The sequence below is a fragment of the Populus trichocarpa genome, chromosome 15, assembly GCF_000002775.5.
Source record: "Populus trichocarpa isolate Nisqually-1 chromosome 15, P.trichocarpa_v4.1, whole genome shotgun sequence".
Lineage (NCBI taxonomy): Eukaryota > Viridiplantae > Streptophyta > Magnoliopsida > Malpighiales > Salicaceae > Populus > Populus trichocarpa.
In genome coordinates this window covers 5,246,964-5,265,141 of record NC_037299.2, presented here as the reverse complement: position 1 = coordinate 5,265,141, position 18,178 = coordinate 5,246,964, and the positions used below count along the sequence as shown (strand labels likewise).

At 33.3% G+C, this 18,178-nt stretch overlaps 1 protein-coding gene and 1 long non-coding RNA gene across 8 annotated transcripts; one reads left to right on the top strand and one right to left on the bottom strand.

Moving 5' to 3' along the window:
- Positions 1-5,472: 5,472 nt before the first annotated feature.
- Positions 5,473-7,797, bottom strand: LOC112324248 (uncharacterized). The gene is made up of 4 exons (XR_008057442.1): positions 7,460-7,797; positions 6,534-6,647; positions 6,018-6,187; positions 5,473-5,934 (listed from the first exon to the last, which is right to left on the bottom strand). It is a non-coding gene; the product is annotated as an uncharacterized LOC112324248 (long non-coding RNA).
- Positions 7,798-9,097: 1,300 nt separating this feature from the next.
- On the top strand, positions 9,098-14,037 carry LOC7475622 (uncharacterized). Of its 7 annotated transcripts, none has more exons than XR_008057510.1 (5): positions 9,100-9,569; positions 9,842-11,601; positions 11,746-11,935; positions 13,380-13,752; positions 13,841-14,037. XR_008057510.1 is itself a non-coding variant. In XM_052447649.1 (4 exons), exons 2-4 carry the CDS (start codon positions 9,992-9,994, stop codon positions 12,992-12,994), a joined length of 1,830 nt encoding a protein of 609 aa, XP_052303609.1. In that variant the 5' UTR covers positions 9,098-9,569; positions 9,842-9,991; the 3' UTR covers positions 12,995-13,326. The 7 variants fall into 7 exon arrangements, 4 of the variants coding, with proteins under 4 accessions (XP_052303609.1, XP_024442637.1, XP_024442636.1 ...); XR_002978220.2 differs by having other exon boundaries at positions 9,113-9,569; positions 11,743-11,935; XR_008057511.1 differs by having other exon boundaries at positions 9,127-9,569; positions 10,025-11,601; positions 11,743-11,935.
- The last annotated feature ends 4,141 nt before the right edge of the window (positions 14,038-18,178 follow it).

Genomic DNA, 18,178 nt, shown 5'->3' with positions numbered 1-18,178 from the left:
AATTTATAAAAGGTTTAATTGCAAGAAAAATTGATTTTAAGTCAATTTAGGCTTTAATTGGAATAAATTAAAGTTTAGGAGTCAATTTATAATTTTTAAGAGTTGATTTGGTCAAATCAGGGGCTTAATTATATAAATATTGAAATTTGATTGCCAATTACGAAACCACGGACTAAACTGGAAAAAAAACGCGTAAATAGAGGGGCTGGAATTGTCCGAATCAGGGGTCAAATTGAAGAAATTAAAAGTTTGTTGATCAATTGAGGGTCAAATTGCATAAATTCAAGACCAAATACCGAAGTGAAATAGGCGACCAACTTTAGGACTAACATCCGATTTTGGCAAGAACGCAATTGAACTTCTTCTTAAAATCAAAATTGCAATTGAGGATTTGATTGAACAAATAAAAAATTGAAGACTGATTTGGAAATTAACACATTTTGGTGTCATTTTCTTTGAAATTAAACAACATCGTTTCATGCACTGTTCATTAAAAAAAAAAGCTCAAAACGGTATTGTTTTGAACGACATTGTGCGTCTTCTTCTTCTCTGACGCATAAAGGTAGAGGAAGAAGGTTTTTCTTCCCCTCCTTTGCAGCGTCCGTTTGTCTCTCTCCCTCTATGATGAAAAAAATAGGAGGCTGCCCCAGCAACCCTACCCCTGCGCTATGACTAGACAGGGGTAGTAGCTCTCTCTCTCCCTTTTCCCCTTTTATAAATACCAGGGGAGAGAGAGAAGCGAGGGAGGAAGAAAAAAAAAGGGTGAGATTATAGAGAAGAGAACGAAGAAAAACAAAAGAAAGAGAGAAACAAAAGAAAAAAAGAAAAAGAGAAAGAACAGAAAAAAAGAAGGAAGGAGAAGAGATAATAGAGAAATAGAAAGAGGAACCAGAGGGGAATAAGAAAGAAAAGGAAAGGAAGCGCAAATGAGAAGAGAAAGCTGAGAATATGAGAATGACATAGAAGAAGATAAGAATAGTAACATCTCTCTATCTATCTCTCTCTACCATAACACCACCGTCTACAACCGCGTTATGCCACCACCACCACCACCACCACCGCCACAAGACATCGCCCGGTTCGTTTTCCCCCGCCCCTCTCCTCTTCCTTCTTCTTCTTCTTCTTCTGCTCCGTCATCTCCACTATTCAACAAAGTGAACTGTGGAGGGTGAATTAATTCACGCTCCACTTTTCATGTAAATAGTGGAGAGTTATCCAGTGTTCATTGGGTCGGGTCCGGCCCAGTCCAAAAAATCCAAAAAAATCCTTTCAAAAAAATTTGTGATTTTCCCGCGTATTTTTCTATCAATTTTGCTTAATATTGGTTTGTATTTTTATACCATAAAGATACAAATCTGTTATTAAAATACCCGATTTTCATCGAAACATTGCAAAAAATTATTAAAAATGTCTTGTTTTCATGCATACAACCAAATCTCTAAAAAATAAAAAAAAAATCATATCGTATTTTCATACAATAAAAATTCAAACAATATATGTTTTAGCATGCGTTTTGGCTCTAATAATCAGTTTATTAAAGCCATGAGAACTAGGCCAACATTTCAAAAAATACCCAAAAAATAGTTTGTTTTCTTTTAGTATCTAGGATTACAAATTTGTACGTAAAACATATTCCAGATATTAAAAAGGTAGTTCTTTTTTTATTGATGTTAGAACAGTTAGGTTTTACCCGATAAGATAAGGATCTCCTTATTAAGGAAGACTTTTCTTAAACCTTAGACATACAAACAACTAGAAAACACGACCATACCTTAGCTTTTATCAGACAATCATACAATGCAGCTTACCTTAGGTAGAGCGTATTTGGGGGTGCTAATACCTTCTATTTATGCAAACAGTTCCCGTGCCCGATCTCTAAGACCAGTTAGGGTTCCTAATGATCAAAATACTAGGTAGCAACTCCCATTCCTGTTTTTCACGGATAAAAGACAAGAATTCCTTGTCTTCCCTATTTTCCTGATTACCCACATATGAGAGTATAGGCAATCGCCACGACGCCATACACGTACGACAAGTATAATGAAATCAATTGAATTGGAAGAGTCCTAATCGACTAAGAGATTTGAAGAAGTAATCCATCAAGTGACTAGGAGTCATGATCAACCATAAAAGTTTGAATGCAAGCGAAGAACCAAAAAGTTTAGTTATATTTAGAGTAGGAGTTCTCAACAAAATAACTAATTAGAAGTCATAAGATTAGCTGAGGATTTATGTGATATCTAAGAGAAGGAATTTAATTTGTATTAGGATTCAATAAAGTCTTCTTACCTAATACCAACATCTGTATAGTATTACATGTTTAGTTAGGATTAAAACTTTCTACCAATATATAAAGGGTTATATTGCCACTATAAATGATGGCCAACCCTATATATGCAATTTTAATTATTATTTTTACCAATTTCAGTATTGTTTATCATTTTGCATTTTATTTACTTATTTTCTTTATTTGTTCTACACTTTATAATCCCCACAATTCCTTTCTTTCTCCTTTTACAATAAACTTGTCATTTTCCTTGTATAGTGTTAAACTAAAACTTATCACTTTTTCTTGGGGTTTTAGGTCGTAGATCCCCACACCTTGCTTGATTTTATAAGGTTATTACCTACTTTCTCTCTAGATTAAATTCTTATGGAGTAGTTTCTCCTTTTTGGAATGTATAATTGATTAATTAATAACCTATTTATTAAGAGATTATTAGAGTGAAAGATAGATTGACACGCCTAGTTGGACAATTTTAGTATCAATTCTAGAAGCCAACAAATTTATATCTAAAGGAAAAACACAGGCAAACCTATCACTGGATAATTGATGTGTGAGGGGTAAATTAAGGTTCTTGGAAATTACACCATCCATCCAACTTGTATAGTCTTCAGGAACCAAATCTAAAAGGCTTTATAACTTGAACACATCCATAACTTGGGTCATATATGATCTTTTACCTCCCATCATCTAGCATATAATACTTGCAATTAAAAATCCTCTAGAAAGAAAGACATATGATATAAGAATGAGTACAAATAAAATATAACTAATGATACTCACATAGAATGTCATTCATTGAGTAATGTTTAAATGCTTAGAGAGGTTTATCATGCATTCCATGTTGAGGTTTTCAGGAAATTATGGGGCGTCAAGTGACGACGGGTCTGCCTCCTATAAGTGGTGTGTTGGAAATGGGTTTTGGGGTATAATCATAAAAGTATGATTATAAGATTCAGGAGTCGCCAACTAGTATTATGGTTACTAGGAAACCTATGGTCTACGAGAGTTCGAGTAAGTGACTGGTTGTGCAAAGAAAAGACGCATCACCCCCAATACACCCTACCTAAGGTAATATGCATTGTTGTTTGATTGTTATTCTAAGTCGTGTTCTTGTCTGTTGGTTTTATCTAAGGTTCAAGGTAGATCTCCATTCATAAGAAAATCTCTACCTTATTGGGTTAAATCCTAATCATTTTAAGGTCTAAATTTTAGCATCACATTTGTTTCTTTGTATCTTTAATACTTGAGGGATATACTCTACTGTATAGTTTTACATCCCCAAATATTAAATTTTATAGTTAAACCCTAACACTTTAAATATAAAGTGAACAAAATGATTGGTGAAGGGTTTTTGATATTTTGGTCAAACTCTAACGGATAATCAAAAACTAGTTGCGATATCTATTTTTGCATTTTTAAAACAAGAGAAAGATGCGTTTTTATTTGTATTTCTTATAAAAATATGATTGGAAAACTTTTAGGATCTTGCCGTATGCACAAAAACAAAATAATTTCTGTTTTTTATTTTATTTTTTTAAAGAGTAAAGTATTTTTTGATTTTTTTTAATTTTCAAAAAATTTTTAGAAAAGTTTTGGAGAAAACTAGATATTATAATACTGGATCTATATTTTACAGTGTAAATATACGGTATGATATTATGCAAAAGTGGTAGAAAAACATGCGAGAAAATCACAAATTTTCTGAAAGGATTTTTTAAAAATTTTGGATTTTTTATTATTATATAATATAATATAATATATTATTATTATTATTGCTAAATATAAATCGGGTTGGACCGAGATTGGTCCAGCCCGACTCAGTCGGGTTGGGCTGACTATTGTCCTAACATCCTTCCCTCATTTGTTTTGGTCTGGGCTGGACTCGGTCCATCCATATGAGCTGAGCTAAAACAGGTCCAACCCAAGCCCATTTGGTTACTGGCCTGGCCCAGTGACCATGTTAATTATTTAGCATGCAAGGGAAGGGGAAGAAGAAAAAAGAGAAGGAGAAGAGAAGGAGGCTGCCCGGCGGAGGTGAGGTGGTTATTGCCGTGGAGAAGGTCGTGCATGGTGGCCAGAGATGGCGGTGCCGCTAGATGGGAGCAAAAATGGAGAGAGAGAGAGAAAAAAGTGGTGTAAAAACTAGGGAGGGGATGGTTTATTGCCAAGTTTGAACCTTGATTTCTTTCCCCTTAAGTCATGGAATCCACCCCTATTTATAAGGGGGGTGGAAGAGGGACACTTTGTCTCTTTTGGGAACAAATCTTGGCCCTTGATTCATTTGGGAAGGATCCCAATTGTTGACTCAAAAGTGCTATCATGACTTGAAAAAGTTGAGAGCTAAAGCTGGTTAGGTTGACCACTTTGGAACGACGTCGTGGTAGCTGTAGGGGCAGTTGGTCGGTGAGACCTACTTTAGGGTGTAGAACAATGTCAGACCAATTTTATGCAATTTTGTCCTTGTCGAACCTCAATGTCAGTCCTGAATTTCAGTGCCTTTTTTATTTTGGTCATTGGTCTTTGATTTATGCAAATTGACCATTAAACTTTCAATTCTCTTTAATTTCACCCCTAATTTCAATCAATTGGGTTCGTAGAATTCAGCGTCTTTTTCAAAATGGTCATTGGTTGTGAATTTCTTCAATCTGACCCCTAATTGATCCTAAACTTTTGATTTTATTGCAATTTTACCTTTGATTTCAATAAATTAACTTGGTAAAAATTAAATTTGGTCTCTTAAAATTCCAATCTTCTCAATTAAGCCCAAATTAGACTCCCAAACTTAATTTTTCACCAACTAAGACCCTAATAAAATTAATTTGATCCATTTAATGTATAATTAAGTCATTGCACCTAATTAAATTCTTTAACTGGACCCAAATTAATTTTAAAACATAATTAAACCTTAAATTTGATCTATGATTAAATTAAATTGGCCTATTAAGAATCTAATTATGTCATTTGACTTAATTTTTATGTAAATTTGTCCAATGATCATTTAATTTGACATTGAATCTGTATTATCTCTCTAGTTTTGAGTATAATAGAGTACAATTAAGCTCTCGATTCCATCTAAAATTGCAGCTTGATTTTTCTACATATGAAATCCTTCCTCAACCAAATTTTTCTAAAATACCAGTCTTCTTACTATTATTATTTATTTTTTTATGGGAAAGAAAAAAAAATTAAAAAAATAGCCTAAAAATAAATTATAACACCAAACATCTCAACTCTAGTTTCTCAAAGTTTCAAAGTGTTATCCCTTAACCAAATCATCATAGCATCTCTCTCTTTTCTAGTCTAGATAATGTTAGAGGGAGTCGCTTATCCTAATAATTGATGGTGTTGGAACCAACATTTTCTAGTGTTGGTATCGAGAACTAAAACCAACCAACCTCTTCTAGTCTTAACTAACGAAGAGACTATCGCTTAGAACATGAAGCTTTAGGTGCCAGTCTCCTTTTACATGTAGTTGGCCAACCTAACACTAAAAGCACCCATATTTCTTCCCATCTCTTCCAAAGAATCCTCATCATCTAGAACCTCCGCCTGTATCTTTTCAATCTTCCCCCCTTCCTTCTCTTCTTTGGTGATATTCGTGGAAGGGTGATGAAGTCTCCTAATTCAATTGAGATAACCAAGGCCACCTGCCATTATCAGTAAAATAAAATATCAATATTGAGTTCAATGATAGAAAGCGAACAAACATAAAAATATCCTTCGTCCATACCCCATTCACTGCTCCCTGCGGAATATTATCCCTTAGCCAAATGCGCGACATTGTATAGATTAGAGCTATAACATAATTGATTACGAAGTTGCATCTCCATGCTAGTTAGGAAGGGTACAACTTTCTACTTTCCGCTAAGGACTCTTCAAGACACATGATTTCACCGCTCCCTACAAGGACCAGACCAAGGTTGTCAAAAACGCTTTTTTGACACGACACGGAACATACACTATAAACTCGAATCGTAAACTCGAATCGTAAAATCGTAAAATCGCAAGTAAAAAATTTTAACTAAAAATCGTAAAATCTCAAGTAAATTTTTTTAACTAAAATCGTAAAATCGCAAGTAAAATATTTTAACTAAATTGCAAGATCAGTCAAGTAGTAAATAATAATATAACACCATTAAAATAAAAATGAAATAAACAATACAAATATCCAAATACCTTAAAATACATAATTCAAATAAAAATTCATACATGTCCATAGACTTTCATTAACTAAAAGTTAACAAACCTAAAACAAATAATCTGTTGATATGTCATGTAAACTAAACACACTCTCGTTGACTTTATCTTCCTCATTATTCCAAAAACCTTCATCAAAATCATTACCATCAATTCTTCACGACTGCACATATAAAGTAAACATAGAAATATGAACTTGCCTAGAGGCAGAGTTTAAGCAAGCAAAACATAAAGGTGCACAATATTTGGACTTACCAGAACAGAAGCAAACCAATTAATAGTAAAAGATAAACACAAAATACCCAGATACTTTACTTAAGATGTAGATTAAGTCAAGAATCAATTCTCTAATCTTAAAATAATTTTTGTCTGTTATCCATTGCTAACAATGTAATTATAATATTGTTTCACAGGCTTATTTAATTTTTTTTTATTCTCAATAGCACAACTAAAAATAAACTGGAAATCAAAATTTATATGTTACTATGTAAGAATATAAACATGCATTTTGATGAAAAAAATATGAAGGGATATATATTTGTGAGTGGAGTACAGTTCGAGCAAACTGCAAAGAACTCATTGAGAAGCTCAGCAAGCAAAAGGAGAGTCGAATCATTATGCGTGTTTTCAGAACAAGGGATGAATAAACACAGAGGATGAAGACATAATTAAAAATAGAGGAACCAACCAAACAAAAACAGAGAGAGCAGAGACAAAAAAAAAAAAAAAAGACCAAGGAGAACGAAGAAACCTAGAAGAACGAAGGGATGATCGAGACAGTCAAAAATCAAATATGCAGGCTACAGAGAGAGTTATGCAATTTTCCCCCGTTTCATTTTCCATAAATCACAACATCTAGATTCTAGATTATTAACATGCTGCAGGAACCCAACACTAAAACTTTCACCAGAATCACCACCATTATTCACATACCAGACGAGACAGAAAAAACAAAGCTTGGGAATAAATTCTTACCTTCGTCTCGCCAAGAACGCTCCGGATCTCGATAGCAAGCAAAACCAGCTGAGAGAGTGGAGACTGGAGACAGCGCTGCTGGTGAGTGGACTCAGTGGAGAGCGGAACCGAATCAACCGATTTCTTAATCTTAATCTGATGGAGAGTGGAGAGTGGAAAGGGGAAAGGGGAAAGTGAAAGGGGAAGGGATGAAGGGTGGACTGTGGAGTGTCGGGTCACGGGTGGGGAGTGGGGAGTGGGGAGTGGGCACTGGGAATTGGGAGAAGGGAGTGATGAGTCAGCATAGGCACAGCAATCAACAATTCAGCATGACAAGTGACAAACTCTTTTAAATTTCAATTTCACGTGAAATCGTGAAATCGATACGCTTTTAACGTTTTTTACGGGTTGACCCGATTTTATGCGAGTTTGACCGGGTTTGATCGATTTTACTGGTTTTCGAGTTTTAAACCCGATTTTACACGTTTTATGTTTTTTAACTCGTAAAATCGTCGATTTTACGAGTGAAAACTCGTTTTTAACAACCATGGACCAGACTCTTTATTTTTTGAAAAGTAATTTTTAAAAAATTAATTTTTAAATTTTCTTGTATTTTTTTATTATTAGAAAAATTAGTCAATGGAAAATACTTTCCAGTAAATGAAAAACACTTTCCAGTCAAAGAAAAATTTGGCTTGATTTTCAGGAAAGTGTTTTCTTTTTATTTTAAAAGGAAAACACTTTCTGAAAGTTGTGAAAAATTTAAAAATATCATATTATTTACTGATTATATCAAATTTGGTCCTCAAAATTTTAATTGCTATTTATATTTTGTTTTGAATATTTATTTTTCAATTTCATCCCTTATAGTTTAATTTTTATATTAATTTTGGTCCTTATTTTTATAATTGTTATTTGCTTTTTCCTTATCATTTTTTAATTGAAATTTTTTATCTATCAAATTTGGTTTTCATTCTTTTGATTGTTACTTATTTTATTTAAAATAATTTATGAAATGTTAATTATTATTATTTTAATTTCTTCATCTTTTAATTTTTTTTATTTTTTAGATTTGATCTCTATTATTTTGATTATTATTTATTTTATTTGAGATAATTTATGAAATTATATTTTTTTTCAATTTCATTCTCATTCAACTTTTTAATTTGTAAAGATCTATTCCTCATTATTTTAATAAACTTGAAAAAAATAAAACATTAATAAGTTATTTTACAGCTCATTTTCCATGACATAACAAAACACTGGAAAGTATTTTCCAACTTATTTTCCATTACATTACCAAACATCGGAAAATAATTCAATTTCCTAGCATTCACTTTCCTGAAATTAACTTTCCAAAAGAAAACTACTTTCCAGCAAACAAACAGACCTTAACAACGATCCATTTTCCTTTTTTTTTTAATAAAATCTATTTTTTCCTTGCAAACCTCTCTCAAAAACTTTGTTGTACTTTGTTGTCAATTTTATTTTTTCTAATTTATTTATTATTATTGTATTTATTATTTATATTATTTAAATTATTAATTTAACTAATAATCGAGTCTCAATTTTTTCTCTATGTATTTTTATATATAAAACAAAAAATTTAGCTGGCCACGGAGAAGCTTCAGACACAAATCTAGTTTAGCACTGTTTCATTTACTTCCATGGCTTTACATTTTTTTTTATTTTTTTTTAACGAAATACACCCATGAAAGGGAAAAAAATGAATAGAAAAATGCTAATCTGAATCATGTGATTGTGATGTGAAAACTAGATGGACTGAACCGGAGAGGACAAAAGAAATAATAATTACCAGATATAGATGCTTTCCCAATAACATATATGCTCCAAGTGCTTGAATTGAAGATCTTCTTAACAAATAATTGCTTTGCCATTTATATTTCTCTGACAAATCTACAGCCTTACCAACAACGTTTGATTGTAGTTACTTCCAAAGCTGCACTCACAAACTCTCTGCAACTCATACAACTACACAGGCAAGTCCAAGAAGATCTCAAACTTTTCTGGTTCTTAAAGAGACCCATTTGTTTTCGGCCAATTGGGTGTCCTTCTTTTGGTTGTTCTGGATTGATTCTTGCAGGAACTGAATCTTGGTTTTCCAGTTCAGGTAAGCCAAGTGGTTCTTTTATACCCATTTTCTTGGATCTTCTTTTAAATTTAGATGTTTGAAATTGCGTTTTTTTTTTATTGCTTGCCAGTCTTTGGTTGTTTGGATTCAGTTCATTGATTTCTGTTAAATTTCAAGCGTATACAATTTTAATTACTTATCTTTTTAATGGATTCTCTTGGTTGCCAAACAAATCCTTGCCATTAAAGTTTGTTTTAAAGTGACTTCTTTTGATCTGTAAATTAAAGCATGCTTCTTGGTTTTCTTTGTAGGCTTTGATTTTGGTTACCACGATTGTTTAATAGCCGAAAATCCCTGAAGATTTTGGCTGGAAAAGTAGCTCTAGTTTGATTCTCGTAGATGAGTAGAATTGGCTTCTTTTTTTTTTTTATGGATGAAAAAAGCTGCTGATTATCTAGGAAATGAGTCGATCGCCTTCATTTGCTGTTAAACAGGAGCATAGTCTAAAGACTGATTTGGAATCTTTGCAGCAATGGGTTGTTGCCTTTTGCATTATTAGATTTGATCTTGAACAAGGCCAGCTTATTGAAGAGTGTTATCCACCTGGTTCTCTTTCAAATGAAGAGGAACTTGATGTTGCTTTTAGTTCATTTCCGGATTCTGTTTCCCAGAACCAGAACCGTTCAAGCATTCATGATTGCATATTCTTTTTCCGCATCCAAAGGCGGAAGAGTTCTGAACAAAGAAATGTGAATTCGTCGGAGACAGTAGAAATTGATGATAAAGAAGTATCTTCAAATTCCATGAAAGAGAAGGTGATTAATAGAAGAAAAATTAGAAATGATACCAAACAATTGAAATACTTGTATGGCTATGTATTTAACAGGCAACGGCATGATGAGAGGCTAAGAAGAGGTGGAGAACAAAAATCTGTGGTGATATTATCACACAATCCTTACTCCAGTGTGTTTAGGCCTTTGTTACAAATCATGGGTCCTTTATATTTTGATATAGGAAAGAAAGCTCTTGAGCATATTGCTGCTTATGTTTCAATGTGGCCTGCTCCTGTACCTGGTAAACACATGGAGCTTCCTATTGGGAATGCCTTGCTTAAAGTTAGCTTGCCACCTGCTCATAGTCTGTCTTTTGAAATTGGGATGTTTGAAGAATCTGCTTCTGCCATGGCACCTTTTCTTCCAAATAATCAGTCAATTCCACAGGGTCTGTTTCATGATTCAGATATATTTGGTACATTCCGGAGCATTTTGTTGCAGCTCTGGTTGTTATGGGAACTGTTACTTATTGGTGAACCCATTCTAATCATAGGACCAACACCTCCCCAGTGTTGTGAGGCAGTTGCTAGTCTAGTCAGTTTGGTTGCTCCATTGCCATGCAGTATTGATTTTAGGCCATACTTCACCATCCATGACCCTGATTTTAAGCATTTGAATTCACTTCGAGAAGGAGACACTTTCCCTCCTATGATTTTGGGTGTGACGAATCTATTTTTCCTTAAAGCTCTTCGTAATATTCCCCACATTGTTTCAGTCGGCAGCCCTGCTCTTAATTCAAATCAGGTTCCCTTTGCAAGTAGGTCTGCTGGCAGAATTCATGGAAGACCAGAAGGATTTGGTCTTCAGCAGCTTTCCTTGAAGAAGTTTTCTCCTTCAAGTTTGTTGAGTGCTGTTAAATTAAGGAGAGATGGTCCTCTTTGCCTCATGACAGAACATAAGGAAGCTGTTTGGAGCACCTATGTCGCAACAACTAAGCCTGACACTTCTATCTTGAATAGGCTTATTGATGCTGGGATGTTACCAAGGGTTGAGGAGTCAATGTCAGTTGTTAACAATGAAATATTGCGCCGTCATTTCTTAGAGCTCACCACCAACTTTTTGGCTCCTTTTGGCCCATATTTTAGGGCCACCACTCCTTCTGAAGGATCTCTTCCATTCATTGACCCTCCCCCTCTTCCTCCATTTGACGCTGACGAATTTCTGGCAAACTTATCAGCAAGAGGTGTGGGGAAGTTTTTGTCGAAGCGGATGAAGTCTAATTGGCTGGATTTATACAAGTAATAATTGTTAAACTGCTATTAATATTATTTATGACTTTCTTTTTCAGTTTGTTTTGTTGCTTCTGAGTCCTTCATTCAAATTTGGTCATGTTTTCAATGCTTGTTGCTGACATAAGGATGGTTTACATTGCTGTTCAGGAGGTTCCTGAACGGGCCAAACTTCATGCCATGGTTTCAAAGAAGGCTCACAGTTGCTGAACAAGAACAACATAGACTCTGGAGGCAGGCAAGAATGAAAGCTGACATAAAGCTACTCATATCCAAAATGCCAGAATTGGAAATTGTTGATTATTTCAATGCTATTGAAAGACATCTCCATGGAGAAATTCAGGTAAATTATTCTGTTTCTTCTCCTGTTATCTTTATTTCCTAGGGTAATATGTCCAGACTGTATGCCTTTGTCCTTTTGAATCTGTCACAATTTTGTAATAACACATTCTATGCCTGCAAACATCTAAGCTTTGGTTTCGTAGTTTATAAATAAGAACAACAATACAAAAATAGAAGTGAGTTACGTGGTTTAACCTTTGGTCAGCATTTATTGGGAAAAAAACATGGGACTTTTTTTTTTTTTTTGTAATTGGAGTTAAATCTGCACTCATCTATGGAAAAAAGTAAAAGAACTGTAATACACACCCATAGATGTACAAAAAGGACATAGGACTGCCTTGCCATTGCCCTGGATCACTCAATTACTAATACATGCATGCAACTGCAGCTGCAGAAACAGCACACGCATGCATTCAATCACACATGTTACATATCCCATGCAGCTGCAGAAACAGCACACACTTGCATTTGAGCACACATGTTACATATATGCATTCAGCTGCTGAACTTAGCATGACATTTTAGGGGAAAATGCTACAAATGTACAAACAACCAGCAGAAGTCTTGGTTTTGAGGTGATTCTCAGGATAGCTTAACCCCTCCCCCCAGGCTTTGCTGGTTTTCCATTGTAGAGGGGTATGGAATCCTTTGTGGAAGGATTTCATTGCCTAGGTAATTTAGACCTGTATACCTCTTTATGCTCAACTATAATGTGGTGAGTTTCAGAATTGGTTTTGTTCTAAAAATATTCGAAGATCTACACATATGTCACAAGTCTCTCCAGAAGAAGAAATAACAGAAAGAAATGGGAATTAGGGCAAGATTGATTTGAAAGAGGTGACCATTGCAATTCTGTAGCTGCTGGATGAAACGCAGTGTTTACTTAAATGTTTTTGTTCTTTTAACTATGTTACGAGGCATGCCAAGATGTTTGCCATCATGAAAATTAGATACTAGCATTTGGAAGTAATTACCACTTTGATGATACAACTTAACATGGCAGTTTGAAAACCTAGTTTCCATTTTATTGTAGGTAAATGTCTCTGTAACACGTGCATAAATAGTGTGAGTTCTAGATTGTCAGAGAAAGAAGAAATTATGTCTTGCTTTAAAGGCTGCTATGCGGTATAATTAGTGATGCTGTCAGAGGCTTTTTTCCTGGCAAAGCTTCTTTCCAGCAAATTTTTCACAGCTTGTTTTGCAGGCCTCTTTGAGCAGGGTAAACCAATGATTGGAATTTCTATTTTCAGGACAAACAAATATTTATTCGCACTGCTGCTCTTTATTGAACTCTGATCTCATATTTATATGTATATACACATTCCATGGTCTAATTTGCCATGTTTCTGTCACGTTCAAAATAAAAATAAAAAATCCTCTATCTTTGTTCATGTGTTAGGTTATAGCAGAGAAATATTTTTGATTTTTCATTATGCAATCATCAGATGGAGAAGTTAGGAAGGGCTGCTGTTGACTTTACAGAAACTTGCCAGAAATTGAAGAAAGATCTGCAGGCAGTGTTCAATGTCCTTCCCAAAGACATGCAGCAGCTTTTGCTTATGAACCCTGAAAGAGCAGCTCTTTTACAATTAAGTTCGGAGCCAACAAAACTTCCTGGCCGGCCATCCTTACAAATTGGAGTTGTATCTTCCACATCATCCAGATAAATTGCAAAGCATGGATCAGGATTTGGGGCTTTGTTATATGTTGTCTTCTCACGCCGCTGAAGACCAGCACAGCATGTAAATATGTTGTCGTGTCCTTGAGTCACTGGATTGGGGGTATTTTCTCCCACTTAGGACATATTTCTTCTTCTTGGTGAGAATACTACATCCTCAATATATTTCTGACTTATTACAGTAATCTGATCTACTTATCATTTCCCTTGTTTTGAATTTTGTTCCAGATGTGTGTCACAGCTGTCGTTTCCTCCCCATTTTAACTCAATTCTTTTGCAATCCTACATATTTGATTGTTCAAACCTACGGGGGAGATCAGTCTTTGAAGTGTATATATCTTGAAGCTAAGCGGTGGTTATACGAGATAATGATTTTGTTAATATAATTATATTTAATTTATTAATAAAGATTTATTTATTTTTAATATTCATTAAATATTTTATTAATAAATTTTAATGTAAATTTCTTGATCACGTGGTCATACAATTTCCAATAAAATAGATAATAACTCAAAAAGGCTGAAAATCAGGTTTAACATAATCATGGTTTAGAGATAATTATGTATTTAAAAACTAAAAGTATTGAAAAAAGACTTTGATCTAAAGATAATTTTGTATCTAAGAACTCTAAGTATACAAAAATAACGCTATGAAACCAATTAATCTTTGATAAGTCAGTGTATGATATTTGTATATGCAAAGAAAGGTTGTTTTGCTACAAACAAATAAAAGAAAAGGTCATGTTATTCTTTAACTTGCTGCCCAAACTAACAGTTAAGAAAAAACATAATATAGTCTTATCTAATTAACTCTAACGGATTCCTTTTAGGTTGCAAGCTAATGGGTTTAAACTAGTAATAAACAATATATAATGACCCAAAACAAACTCAAATTAAAAATCATTATTCAACATTAAATAAATAAATAAAACAGGAAAATAAAAACAAAGAACGGACTCTCCAACACTATGACCGATAATTTGCGAGCGGCCCGTAGTGTCTCAATAGTTGGGAGCTCCCAATCAGTATCGAACACTCAGTCTGAGGAGATTGTGGCCTTGAAACAACACACGGCTGATCTCACCCAGCAATATAAGCAACTATCGGCAGATTATGAACAACTCCGCCAAATCATCATAGACATAAGATCACAGATGGATGGTATGTGTGCGCCTCCTTTTTTGTTGTATGGTCCCGGGAATGATCAGCCTCCTCCTCCTCCTCCGGTTCCGCGATTGTTCTATTTCAATATTTTTTTGGAAACACTATAAAATTGTAATGAATATTTGGATGAATATTTTATATAATTTTATTTGCTTAATTGGTTTTTTTTTTACTATTATTCTATACAATTTTATATTATTAATTCTACACAATTTCATTTTTTAAAAATATTTTTAAAATATCACCGACGGATTTAAAGACAGAATTATGTCGTCGGTATTTTACAGAGAGTTGCAAAATATTTAATGCATATGCCACAATCACTGATATCTCTACAGACGGAATAAGTTCGTCGGTATTTCATAGAGAGTTGTAAAATATTTACTGCATATGCCACAATCACCGACGTCGTTATTCCGTCGGTGATTTTACCAATGGAACTATAGACAGAATAAATTCGTCAGTATATTTCCATTGAGAATGTTTTTTTTTTCGCGCATTTTCCGTTTGTAAAACCATCGGTTTTTTTTTTTTTTTTTTGTTACCAACAGAGTTAGCGACAAAACATGAAATCACCGATAAACGGTATTTCAACGGACTTATTCCTTCGATGATTTAGTTGATAAAATTTTTACGGATGGAATGGCAAGCTTATTCCGACAGATAATATATGTCGGTAACTGTTAAATGTTGTAGTGATAAATGTTAAAAAATACTACAAATACTGAAATAAAAAAGTAAAATAAAAGATATATATATATATACACACACGAACAATAATGAAATTGGAGTGTTTTAATAAAAAATAGGAATCTTAGTCCAGAATTTGTGTTTTGTTATAAAAAATATTTTAGATCAGCTTGTAAATACCAAATTAAATTTGTATATCTCTAACAAGACTTATGAAATCCTTTGCTCATGAAATTATATCCGGGAAGCATTTAATGTGTCGTATTCACAACATCTAAAACAATTCAAGGTCTCCACATTGATCTTATATTCGTAGATTTGCACGTTATTTTATATATACAAAAATTATATATAATTTAAAACGAGAAACAAATAAATGAAAACAAAAGAACCCTAGTTTTGGTCCCACAGTTGATACCAGAAGATCAGAATCAGTTCAGTGAAGTCATGATGGTTCTACGGGGAAAAAAAAATGGAATAGAATTGTTGATTAGTAGCAGGGAAATTAGGGCTCATCTTTGATGGATAAAAGAATCAGACAAATAATGAAGGGTTGAGGAATAGATTGCCACGTGAGGTGGTGATCATCAATCTCATTTTGTCGGGTTCAATAGATATATATATATATATATATATATGATTCGTTCAATAAAAGGACACTTCTTTGGGGATTTTTTTCTCTCACTATTTTGGATAAAAAAAAATGTGCATGCAATATTTGAGCAAGTTTAGCATTTTAGAGTAAGGTTGTCAATTTCGTTTCGTTTTGTTTGGAATAGCCAAAATATTTCATACCAATTCAAAAAACAAAACAAAATGGAATAATTTTCATCTCATTTTAAATCTCGGTCCGTTCCGGATTTTTCGGCTAAATTTCGGCCGGAATGTTCTGGTTTCATTCCACATGTTCCGTTCCGCTCTTGAAAAGCCATTGAATCAAATTGAACACTGTTCAATTTAATTAATTAAACCACCCAAGTATAAAAAGCTCTTTTTCATTACTATTTTCAATAACAATGATATTAATAATAATATTGAAAATTATTATTACTATTATCATTAACAATGATATTAATTTTTTAAAATTAGATTTATCACTAATATATATGGTTTATATTCATGTTGTTTTTTTCATGTTTATACTTTGTAGGAATTTGAGCAAAACAAGGGATGTTTTAGATTCCATTGGTTTTGATAACATTGACCTAACTTTATATTTAAAATATTCGTGTTAAAACATTTTACTTTCATAATATTTTGATATTTTGTTTAAGTTGAATTACTTTAAGTTAAAGATCTATTTAATCTTGACTATTTAGAAATATTTTAAATTTTAAAATTATATTTGTTTGGCATTGTGTTTGTATTGCATAATTTATAATTAATTTATCTTGAATTTGAATTTTATATATATATATATATATATATATATATATATATATATATATATATTATTTTAGGGGTGGCTAAGTAATTTTATTTTGCAAAAAAAAAAGTGTTAAAAGACTATTTCGTCCCCGTACAATTTGAAAATAACAATTCAATCATGGTAAAAATACTATATTGTCATCAATGCCTTGTTCAAAAAGAACAAATTCTTCATTCCACTATTACAATGAATAGTGTTATGAAGGTAGGTCCACAATAATTTCCTTAAGAAATTCATTTTTTTTTGTTAATAAAAGCATTCATTCTTGTTACATTATTACGAGTCGGATCAATTTTTTTAACATAAAAATAAATTATAAAGTTTAATTTTAAGTAAATCTAATATTGAAAAATAAAATTAAAAAGAAAACTAAATTAAAAGAAAACAAATTGTGAATAGATGAATAGTGAATTCACCTCTTAATAATAATTCTTCTCAATTATATATATGGAGGCTTATTAGACTTCAAGCGTTCACGATTGTGGTCGAAAACAAAAAATTAGACTGCCTAACTAGTGGTAAAGCTAATAAATAATTAACCTCCCTTAAAATTATTTAAGCAGGACTTGTAAATGTTCACATGTCCCAAAGGACGTAAAGTAGAGGTGCCAATCTATCCGTATACTATGCATCCACTCAGAAGTTACGTGTTGATCACAAACCAGGGCCAAATAGGCACTTTCAGCTTTTTCCTCTTATTTTTAGTAAATTTTCTCATTGTTCATTACCAACTCTGAGTCAATTGTAGGGTTTTGCATGAGAGAACATCAGAAAGCATGGGTGTCCAAAGTGAGTGGTTTTCATTTGGCGTCCCGAAGTTGAGCAAAGAGTCTACACTTCACGCGTGATAGAAAAGAGCTAGCTGCATGGTACCGACAAGATCACGGGTGCACGTGATGTTCACGAGACAGACATGGTCTCTGTCCGTGACATGGACAACCTAGTTTATGATATCTTTTGGAACCACGTTCTTTTATTTCTTATACCGTAACCTCTGCTTTTGTCTGGGTTTCTTTACAATCACTGGACCTTCCGGTCGCTTTCCCTTTTATGTTAGAACAGACCTCTTCAGCTTTTTACACTCTATCTGATCGAACTGTGTTGCTAGGAGTAAAGAAAGATATTGGTCTATACGCTACAGAATCTAACAGTTCAATTGAGGCTAAAATGATCAAATTACCAATCTATTGCACTAAACGTCCACTGTTCCAAATAATTCTTCTTAATTAATTGGTAGTTTGCATAGAAGAGTTTGAGAAGTCTTGCTACCAAATAAGCTTCATA

What these genes read in the sequence shown, in the direction of transcription:
- LOC7475622 (XM_024586868.2), top strand. Translation starts at nt 9,992, where the DNA reads ATGAGTCGATCGCCTTCATTTGCTGTTAAACAGGAGCATAGTCTAAAG. An exon ending in AATTGGCTGGATTTATACAA is followed by an intron (nt 11,602 to 11,742) that starts GTAATAATTGTT and finishes ATTGCTGTTCAG; the next exon opens with GAGGTTCCTGAACGGGCCAA. An exon ending in ATCTCCATGGAGAAATTCAG is followed by an intron (nt 11,936 to 13,379) that starts GTAAATTATTCT and finishes TGCAATCATCAG; the next exon opens with ATGGAGAAGTTAGGAAGGGC.